Raw genomic sequence first — 14,019 nt, 5'->3', positions numbered from 1 at the left:
AGAAGAATATTTCAGCTCTGTAGGTCCATACAATGCAAGTGAATGGTGGCCAGAACTTTGAAGGTCTAAAAAGCACATAAAGGCAGCATAAAAGTAATTCATAAGACTCCAGTGGTTTAATCCATGTCTTCAGAAGTGATATGATAGGTGTGGGTGAGAAACAGATCAATATTTAAGTCCTTTGACCAGTAGGTGGTGAAATACACGAAGAATGCGAATCGGCAAAAACAAAAGAAGAATAATGTGGAATTGAAAGTGAAAGTGGAGATTTATGGTAACAAAAAAAGGCTTACTTTAGTCTTTGTGTCATCTTGGACTTACACTGACACCTGGTGGCTTGGATGCAGCATCATTTAAAATCAATAGTTTTCAATTTCAGATGCTATTGTAGAAATGCACTATTCACTGTCAGCCATGATTACTTTAATCAATGAGTGAAAGTGTCAAATAACAGGATGGTTACTGAGATTAAGCGAGTAATATCGTCATGTGATTCTAACATGGCATCCCCCATGTGCGGACCCTCTCCATGTAGCATAAAACAGCTTTTATAAGGTTACTAATATGACTGGAGTCTTCATTTTAATGTGAGTGCTCATGATTTTATACATATATTGCAAAAATACAATTCATGTCTTTAGGAGTTCAACTTTTTTAATGAGGGAAAAAAAAATACTGAGTGCATTTTTAAATATTGATCTGTTTCTCACCCACACCTATCATATTACTTCTGAAGACATGGATTAAACCAGTGGAGTCTTATGAATTACTTTTATGCTGCCTTTATGTGCTTTTTAGACCTTCAAAGTTCTGGCCACCTTTCACTTGCATTGTATGGACCTACAGAGCTGAAATATTCTTCTAAAAATCTTCATTTGTGTTCTGCAGAACAAAGAAAGTCAAACACATCTGGGATGGCATGAGGGTGAGTAAATGATAAGAGAATTTTCATTTTTGGGTGAACTATCCCTTTAACTGTTTCTGAAGTGCTGTTATGTGACACCAAACTCCCGCAGAAATATAAACGAGGATTTTGATGGTGAACGCAAAGCTTTAATTAAGCATTCATGTAACGGCAAATGTTCTTGGTTGTTTGAAATGTGAGCCTTGAAATAGCGTGTGAAAGTGAAGAGTTTAGGACAGAAATATTTTACTATTGCGTAATGTAATATGATTTATTATAATAGCTATTCAGGTTGGCTGAGCTCCAGAAACATATTTTAAGTATTTGGAAATATTTTGATATTTAAAATATATTTTTTAATGTAATTTCATGTCAAGTTTTTAAAGCCTATAAGGAAATATATCCAAATTTTATAATGGATTAATAAAATATAATTGACTTGCCTAAATAAGAATAAATTACTTCTTAAGGTATAAATCACACATACATCTTAAGAAGTATGATAGTTTGTATAACAATCAATTGTCATAATCGTGAAAGCCCTAAAATATACAATTAATCATCATAATCACAGTTATTTGTTTGACAATTAATCATCAGCCAAATTTCACCAGACTACATTATAGAGGAATTCACTCACAATGAGAATGGTGTGTGCCAAACAATGTTTTTTGTGCAGTGAAATATTAGCTGGCAAAAGCATGAGACCGAAGAAATTAGGGCTGAACGATTTGGACAAAAATTGGAATTGTGATTATTTTGATTAATTATATTAATACAAATCAATGTGTTTGATTTTAAAGACATTTTTGTTTGCTGTTGTGCGATAAACATTGCTGCTGTCGCATGGGATATTCAATTTAAAATCAGGATCCTGAAGCGAAACCAGTTTAGAACCACTGTGTGCTCGCCTATGTGAACATCTATATGAACTTCTGGTTGTGTTTTCTCTGGAGGCCCCCAGTGAGAGTGAGAAAATGGTAATGGAGCAGTTCTTCCAGAAAGACAGTATGGTGCGACAGAGCCAGGTACATACTCATCCTCTCGCACTCGTCCATTCACCCATCTGGCTTGTTTCTATAAGTCAATACACTTAATAGCTGGTTTGTGTGTTTCTCTAGCTGGTGGTGGACTGGTTGGAGAGTATTGCTAAAGATGAAATAGGAGATTTCTCTGATAACTTTGAATACTACGCCAAATCTGTGTACTGGTAAGTGACTGCTCATTACTAGAGATCTTATCAATAGATGCCTGTGATTAGGACTGTCACGATTATGAAATTTGGCTGGCAATTAATTGTCAAAGAAATAATTGCGATTATGACGATTAATTGTCTGTATTAGGGCTGTGATTGTTAATTCGGTTTTAGGGCTGTGACAGTTAATTGTCTAATTCTCTGTTTTAGGGTTATGACAGTTAATTCTGTTTTAGGGCTATGACGATTCATTCTCTTTTAGGGCTATGACAATTAATTGTCTGTTTTAGGGCTATGACGGTTAATTCTCTTTTAGGGCTATGACGGTCAATTCTGTTTTAGGGCTATGACGATTAATTGTCTGTTTTTGGGCTATGATGGTTAATTCTCTTTTAGGGCTATGACGGTTAATTGTCTGTTTTAGGGCTATGGCGGTTAATTCTCTTTTAGGGCTATGACGGTTAATTCTCTTTTAGGGCTATGATGGTTAATTCTCTTTTAGGGCTATGACGGTTAATTCTGTTAAAGGGCTATGACGATTAATTGTCTGTTTTAGGGCTATGACAATTAATTGTCTGTTTTAGGGCTATGACAATTAATTGTCTGTTTTAGGGCTATGGCGGTTAATTCTCTTTTAGGGCTATGACGGTTAATTCTCTTTTAGGGCTATGACGGTTAATTCTGTTAAAGGGCTATGACGATTAATTGTCTGTTTAGGGCTATGATGATTAATTGTCTGTTTTAGGGCTATGACAATTAATTGTCTGTTTTAGGGCTATGACAATTAATTGTCTGTTTTAGGGCTATGACGGTTAATTCTCTTTTAGGGCTATGACAATTAATTGTCTGTTTTAGGGCTATGACGGTTAATTCTCTTTTAGGGCTATGACAATTAATTGTCTGTTTTAGGGCTATGACGGTTAATTCTCTTTTAGGGCTATGACGGTTAATTCTGTTTTAGGGCTATGACGGTTATTTGTCTGTTTTTGGGCTATGACGGTTAATTCTCTTTTAGGGCTATGACGGTTAATTCTCTTTTAGGGCTATGACGGTTATTTGTCTGTTTTAGGGCTATGACGGTTAATTCTCTTTTAGGGCTATGACAGTTAATTCTCTTTTAGGGCTATGACGGTTAATTCTCTTTTAGGGCTATGACGGTTAATTGTCTGTTTTAGGGCTGTGACGCTTAATTGTCTGTTTTAGGGCTATGACGGTTAATTGTCATATTTCATATGTACAGTGCATCCGGAAGGCATTCACAGCGCTTCACTTTTTCCACATTTTGTTATGTTACAGCCTTATTCCAAAATGGATTAAATTCATTATTTTCCTCAAAATTCTACAAATAGTACCCCATAATGACAACGTGAAAGTAGTTTGTTTGAAATCTTTGCAAATGTATTAAAAATAAAAAAATCACATGTACATAAGTATTCACAGCCTTTGCCATGACACTCAAAATTGAGCTCAGATGCATCCTGTTTCCACTGATCATCCTTGAGATGTTTCTACAACTTGATTGGAGTCCACCTGTGGTAAATTCAGTTGATTGGACATGATTTGGAAAGGCACACACCTGTCTATATAAGGTCCCACAGTTAACAGTGCATGTCAGAGCACAAACCAAGCCATGAAGTCCAAGGAATTGTCTGTAGACCTCTGAGACAGGATTGTATCAAGGCACAGATCTGGGGAAGGGTACAGAAAAATTTCTGCAGCATTGAAGGTCCCAATGAGCACAGTGGCCTCCATCATCCATAAATGGAAGAAGTTTGGAACCACCAGGACTCTTCCTAGAGCTGGCCGCCTGGCCAAACTGAGCGATCGGGGGAGAAGGGCCTTAGTCAGGGAGGTGACCAAGAACCCGATGGTCACTTTGACAGAGCTCCAGCATTTCTCTGTGGAGAGAGGAGAACCTTCCAGAAGAACAACCATCTCTGCAGCACTCCACCAATCAGGCCTGTATGGTAGAGTGGCCAGACGGAAGCCACTCCTCAGTAAAAGGCACATGACAGCCCGCCTGGAGTTTGCCAAAAGGCACCTGAAGGACTCTCAGACCATGAGAAACAAAGATTGAACTCTTTGGCCTGAATGGCAAGCGTCATGTCTGGAGGAAACCAGGCACCGCTCATCACCTGGCCAATACCATCCCTACAGTGAAGCATGGTGGTGGCAGCATCATGCTGTGGGGATGTTTTTCAGTGGCAGGAACTGGGAGACTAGTCAGGATCGAGGGGAAGATGAATGCAGCAATGTACAGAGACATCCTTGATGAAAACCTGCTCCAGAGCGCTCTGGACCTCAGACTGGGGTGAAGGTTCATCTTCCAACAGGACAACGACCCTAAGCACACAGCCAAGATAACAAAGGAGTGGCTCCGGGACAACTCTGTGAATGTCCTTGAGTGGCCCAGTCAGAGCCCAGACTTGAACCCGATTGAACATCTCTGGAGAGATCTGAAAATGGCTGTGCACCGACGCTCCCCATCCAACCTGATGGAGCTTGAGAGGTCCTGCAAAGAAGAATGGGAGAAACTGCCCAAAAATAGGTGTGCCAAGCTTGTAGCGTCATACTCAAAAAGACTTGAGGCTGTAATTGGTGCCAGTGATTTTTTTGTTTCTTTTGTTTTTTCTTTTTTGATTTTTAATAAATTTTTCACTCTACAGAATAAAATTTTTCACTCTACAGAAATAGAGTAAGTGTACGTCGTCTCCTCTGTGTCACTGCATGTATGAACCAGGAACATTTGCCATTACACGATCATTTAAAGTGAAACTGAAGCACTTTGGGTTCATTATCACAGTGAGTTTATACTTGTTAGTTTTTATATTCGCGGGAGCTTCGCGCGCTCTTCCGGACAGGAGCTGGTTGACGTCCGCAGCGCGGCTCATTGAAGCTCAGACTCGGAGTTCAGCTGAATGACACACAAATGCGACGTTCATGGCATTTATACAGTATATTTGCTTAAAATCCCCTTATTTGGGCATTAAAATGTTATTGGAATTAGAATGCCCAATAATCACGGTTATCTAACCGCAATCAGACGGTTATTTAATAATCGCGAAAGGCCTATTATAGACTATATTTTTTATAAAAAATAAAATATATATTTGTTTTTATATTTATATTATATTTTGCAATAGTAAAGTATTGCTGTTCTAATTTCTTTAGTTTCACACAATATTTTAATGGTCTTCGAATAAACCCACGAGCCCTCATTTCTCATGTTGCAAAACCTTGAGATTTCATTTCATTATTTGATCACTCCACAGAAATAGAGTAAGCGTGCATCTCCTCTGTGTCACTGCGTCATTAACACTGCTTATATGAACTCATAATGACCAGAAACATTTGCCATTACACAATCGTTTAAAGTAAAGCCAGAGTGCTTTGCTTTCACTATCAAAGTTTATATTTGTTCGTTTATATTTTGGCACAAGCCTCTGCTGACGGCGCACGCATCAGAGCGCTTGAGAAGCGGTTTAAGTGCTCTTCCAGACTGGAACTGCTGGTTGACATCTGCGATGTGTCTTAGTGACGCTCGGATATCGACTGAATGACACACAAATGCACCGGTGATGACATTTAGCCTATATATATTTGCTTAAAATTCCCTTATTTGGGCATCAAATGTGATTGGAATTTGAAGTACACAATAATCAGATGATTATTTTATAATCGTGACAGGCCTACCTGTGATTTAGATTCATTTGAACTGTCAGACAGACGGGTATGTTATGGAGGATTGTGTGTGTGTCTATAGGGAGAACACCCTCCACACACTGAAGCTGAGGAGGAATCAGTCCAGCAGTGGTTTCAGCAGGCCTCTGGTGACAGAACTGGACCCTGATGCTCCCATCAGACAGAAGAGACCACTGGCAGACTTGGACAGAGAGGACGACACCCGCCTCCTCAAAAACCTCTTCAACCTCATACGAGCTGGAATGACCGATGAGGTGTGTGATGCATTAAAAGCATTCAGCTCTTTTGGATGTTGAACACAAAAAAAGTGCATGTCTAAAGGTATATTCATACTTCGCGCTCTATTTAAACGCATTCGAACGCGGGAGACAAAAACGAAAGTTCATGCGAAGAAGGGCTGGGAAATTTAACACGTTAATTTCTGCAATTAATAGTTAATTGTAGGAATGCACCGATGTTTCGGCTGCCAATATTTATGCCAGTTACTGACTAATTTAAAACCATCAGCATATCAGTTACAGTATATGCCTGGAAACGTTGATATGAAAAACCGATGGTTTATTTATAATGAATTAATAACACACTTTGTAAAAACTTTCTAAAACTATTGGAAATAATAATTTCCACAATATGTAGAAGGGAACATATAATATTTCATTTGAATTCTTCCTTGTTCTCACATTAATGCAGAAAAATTGCCATAAACGGATGTAACAGTTGTGAAAGCGGCACTTACCTATAGGCTACATGAAGAGGGAAACCATATAAAACACTTTGAAACCAGCAGACTTTTACTTCTGAGACATATGATATCCATTAATGATGCACATTTGATGCAGATTAGATTTGTATTTTTTTTTATGGAAAGGTATGCTAAAAATTGTACTACTCCTTGAAAGATATTAATGAAATAAATGTACTGAGATATTTCACCGGTCTCTGTGACAGCTCTAGACTCTGTAAACATCAAACAAATAAATGTCCGTGGACAGTGACGCTGGACAGTGCCTGTCAGTCATTGTCGCGTAATATTATCGTGTTCTCATGGTATTGTAGTTACAGCGAAATATTGAGGCATAATGCCATTTTTATGCCATGTTGCTCATAACAGTTGTCAGTTGAGAGCGCTATTATGCTGCTGTTGTTTTTGACAACTGTTTCTGCTTGTATTGGTGTCAGTAAAGTTAATTTAGTATCTTTGGAGTGCAGGGTTTTGGAAAGAGGGGGTGTGGCTAATCCAACGGTTTAGCTTTTCGAATTCTAGAATGGCTAAAATCGCTTACAGCACCTTTAAGATTGAAATTGCAATGTGGACTTGCACGATTAATATACCTTAAAAGGCTGCTTTTAAAATTATATTCTGCATTCAGCACTTCAGTCAGCGCTGTGTGAACAAGTGGCGCCCTCTAGCGGTCTGGAAGGCATTATTGATTATCCATTATACCACTATAATAGAGAATTTAAAAGGGGTTTTTGTTCCGTTGGTTAAAATTTTGTATTTTTCCATGAAGTGGTTGACATTTCCATGGAATTGCCCAACATATGCATAGTATGAATTTTTAATGTTCGATCATATACAGTATGTTCATGTAAAATGTGGGTTCTGTTGTTTTGAACTGCATAAACAAGTGCAAAGATTTTTTAGAAGTACAAAATTTCCTTTTTTCATATCAATCGTCATGTTATCATTTTTAGTTATTTTTTCAGGGTTCATACAAGGTGCTTGTATTTGGCTTTTTCAAATGTAATTCCTGGAAAACCATTGAAAATAGCCACTTTTACCAAGAGGTGCTTAAAAAGTTCTTGAATTATAGAAAATCGTAAAATACGTTGCTTAAATAATTTAATAAATTAAATGTATTTATTTGTTTTCGTAGAAGCGTGACGACAGACGACTAGACCGCTGCTGAAGCAGGCAGCGCATAGACGGCGCTGTCACATGGCACCTGTTACTTTGGGCCAATCACAATCAATTGTTACTGGAGGATTTTAAAAAAACACATTTTATAGATACTGCTGTGGTGGATTTAACAAGTATGAATCCTTGCAACTATCAGTTTTAATTAGAAATAACTCTCCAGAGTGAGAAGAATTTGACAAGATTTGAATGCAGATCAATGGAGGATTCAGTTTTGTGAGCCGTCTTGCGCCCCCTTGTGTAAAGACAGCTTTGTGTCTCACAAAATAGGTTATATCTGACAAAATTTGGGTCAATATAAAAATATGTTGACAAACATGTCCCTTGAATGTTTTAGTCATAAAAAAGCTTTCAAATAGCGAAAATAAATAAATAAAAGTTATCATTCTATAACCTAACCTTTAATGATATGAAATGGCTTGACTCTGTTTTGCATTTTTTTTTTTAGAAAATACAGTACTGTGCAAAGGTTTTAGGCACTTGAGATGTTTCAAAAAACATTTGTCTTAAGATGGTTATTTATATCTTCAGCTTTAGTGTGTCAATAGGAAAAATACATTTTAGACTCCCAAACATTTCTTTTGTAAATAGAATAGAATAAAAGAACAGGGAGCCCTGCAACAGATGTCAACAGATGTTCAGCAAAAACTGAACTGATTGGAAAATTTGTTTTATTTGTTTTGAATTTGTTCTAAGGACATCTCGAGCATAGTCCTTGAAAACAAATAAAAATGTGCTTGAGAAGTCCTTGAAAGTCCTTGAAGCATCTGTACGAACCCTGTTTTTTGTATCCTTCATTTGTTCAAAAGATCCAATCCATGGTCAATGGAAAATATTTATTGTTAATAGTAAAAAAGCTTTTGTACCTCTTTGTTTATTTTTAAAGCATTATTTCCAATTTGATGACAAAATAAGGTAAGTGACAAAATATCGGTATCAGTATTGGCCTATATGTTTTTTTTTATTTTTTTTATCCGTATTGGACAAAAAAATTTGTATAGGTGCAAAACGTAAAACTTAACTTAAAACCTCACTAATGTTTTCCCCCACTTAGTGTGGCTATAATTGACATATAAATTAGGGATGTGTAAATCTACCAAGTTTCATAATCGAATAGTCAGTCTGTTGTTTGAAGGACTAGTTGGTGTTAAGGACAATAATGTATAATTAGGCTCCGTTATGTTCACGTGACCTATAATCAGATGCTATAATCGCTCAAAATATATATATATAAATATATTATATATATATATATATATATATATTTATTTTTTCTCCCCAATTTGGAATGCTCAATTCCCAATGCACCCTAAATCCTCGTGGTGGCGTAGTGACCCGCCTCAGTCCGGGTGGCGGAGGAAGAATCTCAGTTGCCTCCGTGTCTGAGACTGTCAATCCGTGCATTTTATCACGTGACTTGTTGAGCGCATTACTGCGGAGACATAGCACGTGTGAAGGCTCCACGCATCCACCGCAGCATCCACGCACAACTCACCACGCACCACACTGAGAGCGAGAACCACATTATAGCAACCACGAGGAGGTTACCCCATGTGACTCTACCCTCCCTAGCAACCGGTCCAATTTGGTTGCTTAGGAGATCTGGCTGGAGTCACTCAGCACGCCCTGGATTCGAACTCGTGAATTCAGGGGTGGTAGTCAACGTCAATACTTGCTGAGCTACCCAGGCCCTTGAGGTTAACCCAGCGTGACTCTACCAGCCCTAGCATCGGGGCCAATTGGTTGCTTAGGAAACCTGACTGGAGTCACAAAAACATTCTTTAATAAGTTGTGTCTCTTAACTAATTTAAGAATTGTGTCCCCCATTGAAACCACCACCACTAAACTATTAATGTTAGCAGTTGACCTCACTAATCGACTAGTTAGTTGTTTGTTGAACAGTCGACCACCCTGGCACACCCCTAAAATTTCCAGGAGGTACACGCTCGAATTGACTACACATCCTAGCACAGGATCTGATTGTATAGAGCAGTGCACGCTTATTCATTAATTTTGCCCAACTTTTAATTACAGCATGTCCACTGATTTTATGGCATGTAAACATATACTTGTATCAAAGATTTATACCTGTAGAAATGTGTCTAATTAACTCTATTTGCAAAAAAAATAAAAAATAAATAAATAAATAAATATATATATATATATATATAAAATTAAAAGAAATGTTGACTAACCAATTTCTTGCAAGTTCTTTGAGACAAAGTGAAAATAAATATATTAATTTTATTTTAATGTTTGTTTTAATGAACCACGATTAATTTTGATTAATCACAGAAAATTGCGATTTAATTAGTTTAAACATTTTAATCGATTCACAGCCCTATTTTAAATAAAATATTATTTATGATTTGTTATGTATTAGTACCAGAAGCCCTCGTGCGTGACATCCTATCCAGTCCATTGCGGCGTACAAAATAATTGTGCATGTTTAAAGTCTGGTGTGACCAGGGGTGGGCTGTTATCTCAAAACACTGCAGATATGATGGATTTTTAAAGTTACTATAAGCATGTGTTTGCATCCTATAGGCTCAGAGGCTGTGTAAGCGCTGTGGTCAGGCCTGGCGTGCTGCCACTCTGGAAGGCTGGAAACTGTACCATGACCCCAACATCAACGGAGGTCAACATGCAATTTCTCTAATGTTAAATATGCCTTATTTACTTAAAATATTTCTACACCTGTCCTTCCGTGTAATAATAATATTGTTTGATTTGTGTATGTGTGTGCGTTCAGGATGTGGAGAGCTGCAGCCGGTGGAGGGGAATCCACATCGGAGTGTTTGGAAGGTCTGCTGTTGGAGAATGGCAGAGGAGGTGAGAACCACAGACTTCCATTTAGCATGCACACATTTACCAATTAAACACAGGCCTGCATTACTCAACATCTACCATTTCTTATGGCAAGTCTGTGAGGTGAAATATAGGGAAAATGTATATGTAACTTTTAGTCATTTTGTTTGTTGCAGCCGATGTGGCTCTGATAAAGATGTTCAAGGCTCTGGTTTGTTTCTACTGTTCATAGGAGCAGTTCAACAGATATGAAAGAGCCATCTATGCTGTGCTGAGTGGAAACCTCAAACAGGTGAGCTATCCAGTCAAGATAATATTTTTTTTCTTAGTGTGCATTTGTGTTCATCTGACTGAAAATGTCTTGTTAATACACAGTTGTTACCTGTGTGTGAGTCATGGGAGGACACCGTGTGGGCGTACTTCCGGGTGATGGTGGACACGCTGGTGGAGCAGGAGATCTGTTCCTCTGGTCTGGGCAGTGAAGAACTGGAGGAGCTGCCCAGAGAATTCCTGGAGACCAAGTGAGATTGTTTTTTTTATATATATACATATATCTTCATGTTGTTGTCTTTTTTTACCACTGTTAAATTGATTCATTTTGTCATGATTTGTTTCAGTTGGACCTTGGAGAAAGTCTTTGAAGAGCTTCAAGCAACAGAATCCAAAGTGAGAATGAATAAATGACATTTCATCTGTAACAGACTGATTGTAATGTTTCTTTTCTGATATCATTAAAAAAAAAATTATGCTGACAGAGGGTTCTGGAGGCAACCAAGGAACATTATCATATAATCCAGAAGTTTGTCATTCTTGGAGATCTTGATGGTAAGCTTTGTTTTGAATACAAATACGAGTTGTTGAGAAGCGTACGTTTTAAAATTAAGAATTAAATTGGTTTAATTTCTGATTGACTTGTGTTGAAAGGTCTTTTTGAGGAGTTCAGTGATTGGTTGGGAAGGAGTCCATCTTTGCCAGCTCACCTTTTGCGCTTCATTTCACACTTAGTGTTGTTTTATTGCAGTTTGGGCTTGCAAATCAAGGTATACACACAAACAACTGCATTTAAAAGTTCTATTGATTTGGCATTGTAAGCCCTTGAGTTTTTGCTTAAAACAACAAATCACAGAAGAAATATCATTAATTGTATTAAAGTTATTTGCGTTCTCTCTGTTTCTCAGGAGGAGGTGTGTGTAGATGTGTTGAAAGCCTACATCTCACTGTTGGTGAAGGAGAAACAGGTGGATCTCATTGTGTTCTACGTCACTCACCTCCCTGCAGACATGGGCGTGTTACAGTACGCTCAGTTCCCGGAGGAAGTCACAGAGACGGAGCAGCGCAAGCACTGTCTGGAGCTGGCAACACAAGCAGGTGAGGTAGAGGGGTCTTGTGTAAAATAAACGTTGAGTGTTTTTCTGTTTTACGACAATATCTGACTGTACATTATCCTGCTTATTACATGGATACTTGCACATAAATAAATAGCTGGATGTGAAATAGGGCTGGAACGATTCATTGACGTAATCGACATCATCAATTACAGAAATACGTCGATTTGCATAACATGCGTCGGCAGCGCCCGGTTTAAGCATGGATTCCCCCGAAGAACAAGCTGCAGCTAAAAAAACTCGCCCACGGTCATCTAATGCGTTGGAGTATTTTAGCCAGAGACCCAACAGTGTGGTGCTGTGTAAGCTATGCAAATTGGAAATGACTTATCACAGCAGTACAACCGCCATGAACGAACACTTGAAGTGAAAGCATCCCGGAGCACTTTGTCAAGTCCATCCCGGAGCACCGTAAGTCCTGTTTACTTTTTGTCCCCACCCAAGCATGACATATTATTATTACAACACATGTTTCTGTTAGTAGTAGTCACTTAAAATTGATTTTCTAAATGTTTCCTCATCGCCCCCATGGTAAAAGTAATTTCTGCACCGCTGCTAACGTAAGGTGACCATACGTCCTCTTTTTCCTGGACATGTCCTCTTTTTCGGACCTTAAAAAAGCGTCCGGCCTGGATTTCTAAATTTGCAAAAAAGTCCGGGATTCGGCTTTAGTTGCATTATGTGCATCTGGTATAATACTTCATTGTGTGTGCACATATTTGCATTGCTTTAACCCCTCTTAGTAAGTCCCGCCTTCTCGCACACCAATTGGTCGATTATAAGATGCTTGCAGCAACTATTGGCCAAATTCTTGCCTGTCAATCTCCAAAATCATCTTTCCTCCTGAAAGTGACTTGAATTTTACATTTGTTTAATTTATTTTGTTGTTGGATTGCTAAATGTAGATTGCACTTTCCTTTTACTTGAATTGAACAAGTTATTTTATTTTGGAGAGATTTTATGTTGGACTGTAAAATGGAGATTACCAGTTAAGACAGTGCTATTTTTGTTGCAGAGTAATGCCTTGCAGTGCACACTTTGTTTCTTGTACATTTGTTTGTGTTTAAGAGAAGGTGATTTAATAAAATATTGAAATATTAATGAGACAAGTTTTTTATATTTATTTTGGGTTAATTAATTGTTATATTAATCAAGTAATAATTATATAAAATCTTTAGAATAATCTGCAGATTAGACGTTAGACCAATCGGAAAAAGAACCGTTAGATTAATCGATTAAAAATAATAATCGTTAGGTGCAGCCCTAATGTGAAATATTTATGTGAGAGATTATAATATGTATTCAATACTGGAAATATTTTATGTGAGAGTGCAGAGTTATACGAGAGACATTAAACAAGCACAGCAATGTAGTAAATCTGTTGCCTGACACAAATGACCAAAGTTTAGCCATGAAACTTTATGTAGTGCAAGCTGCAGAGCCAATCTGTTAGCCTATTGGCTCACTCACATGTGACATGTTAAGCCAATCGGCTCATATGGAGTAAGCCAATAAACTTTAAATTGCTCAGTTTAGCAGAGAAGCTGGTTTCACTGCAGCATGCTGCGAGAGTTTTTCTCTGAAACCCTCCTCCACCCCAGCATCACCTGTCTAGATTAGCTACATGGGGATTGTTTGTATGTCTATTTGTGCAGCAGCATGTCTTGCGTTTGATCTAATTGTGCAGCAGCAGCATGTCCAGATGATAACTCCGTATGTCTGTGTAGTTTCTAGCAGTAGTAAACTTCCGACTTGCTTTGCAGCAGCAGTGTAGCAGATCTGGTCTGTCAAGTCCAGTATCCTGTCAGTATGTCATACCCAAATTAACATGCTAAATCATTACGAGTATTGTCATGGCTGAACTGTCAGTTATACAGTTTAGCAGTCATTATGCAGAATGACCAATCAGAATCAAGTATTCCAGAGAGCTATGTAGAAAGAAGTCAATGTGTTGTGATCAGGTCTAACCTCAGTTTAAGTAATACTTTTATATTTTCTTCGTTCATTTAAATGGGGACTGATAAAGTGGTAAACACAGAGTATTTCTGGTTTGTGGTGTTCAGGTTTGGATGTGGCAGCAATCACAAAGACAGTGGTGGAGACCATC

At 38.0% G+C, this 14,019-nt stretch overlaps 1 protein-coding gene across 1 annotated transcript in view; it reads left to right on the top strand.

Annotated features, from left to right (window-relative positions):
* Positions 1 to 14,019, top strand: part of LOC127435438 (nuclear pore complex protein Nup107-like) — a 33,874-nt gene that overhangs the window by 5,888 nt on the left and 13,967 nt on the right. Inside the window, 12 exon segments of the mRNA XM_051688933.1 lie at positions 1,861 to 1,932; positions 2,026 to 2,114; positions 5,863 to 6,055; positions 10,267 to 10,357; positions 10,472 to 10,551; positions 10,760 to 10,819; positions 10,903 to 11,048; positions 11,145 to 11,193; positions 11,283 to 11,352; positions 11,452 to 11,567; positions 11,706 to 11,895; positions 13,976 to 14,019. Of these exon segments, the coding sequence (XP_051544893.1) occupies positions 1,861 to 1,932; positions 2,026 to 2,114; positions 5,863 to 6,055; positions 10,267 to 10,357; positions 10,472 to 10,551; positions 10,760 to 10,819; positions 10,903 to 11,048; positions 11,145 to 11,193; positions 11,283 to 11,352; positions 11,452 to 11,567; positions 11,706 to 11,895; positions 13,976 to 14,019 (1,200 nt within the window).

This window comes from Myxocyprinus asiaticus, chromosome 45, assembly GCF_019703515.2.
Source record: "Myxocyprinus asiaticus isolate MX2 ecotype Aquarium Trade chromosome 45, UBuf_Myxa_2, whole genome shotgun sequence".
NCBI classification, from domain to species: Eukaryota; Metazoa; Chordata; class Actinopteri; order Cypriniformes; family Catostomidae; genus Myxocyprinus; species Myxocyprinus asiaticus.
The sequence above is the reverse complement of the archived record's forward strand: the minus strand, read 5'-3'. Positions and strand labels throughout refer to the sequence as shown.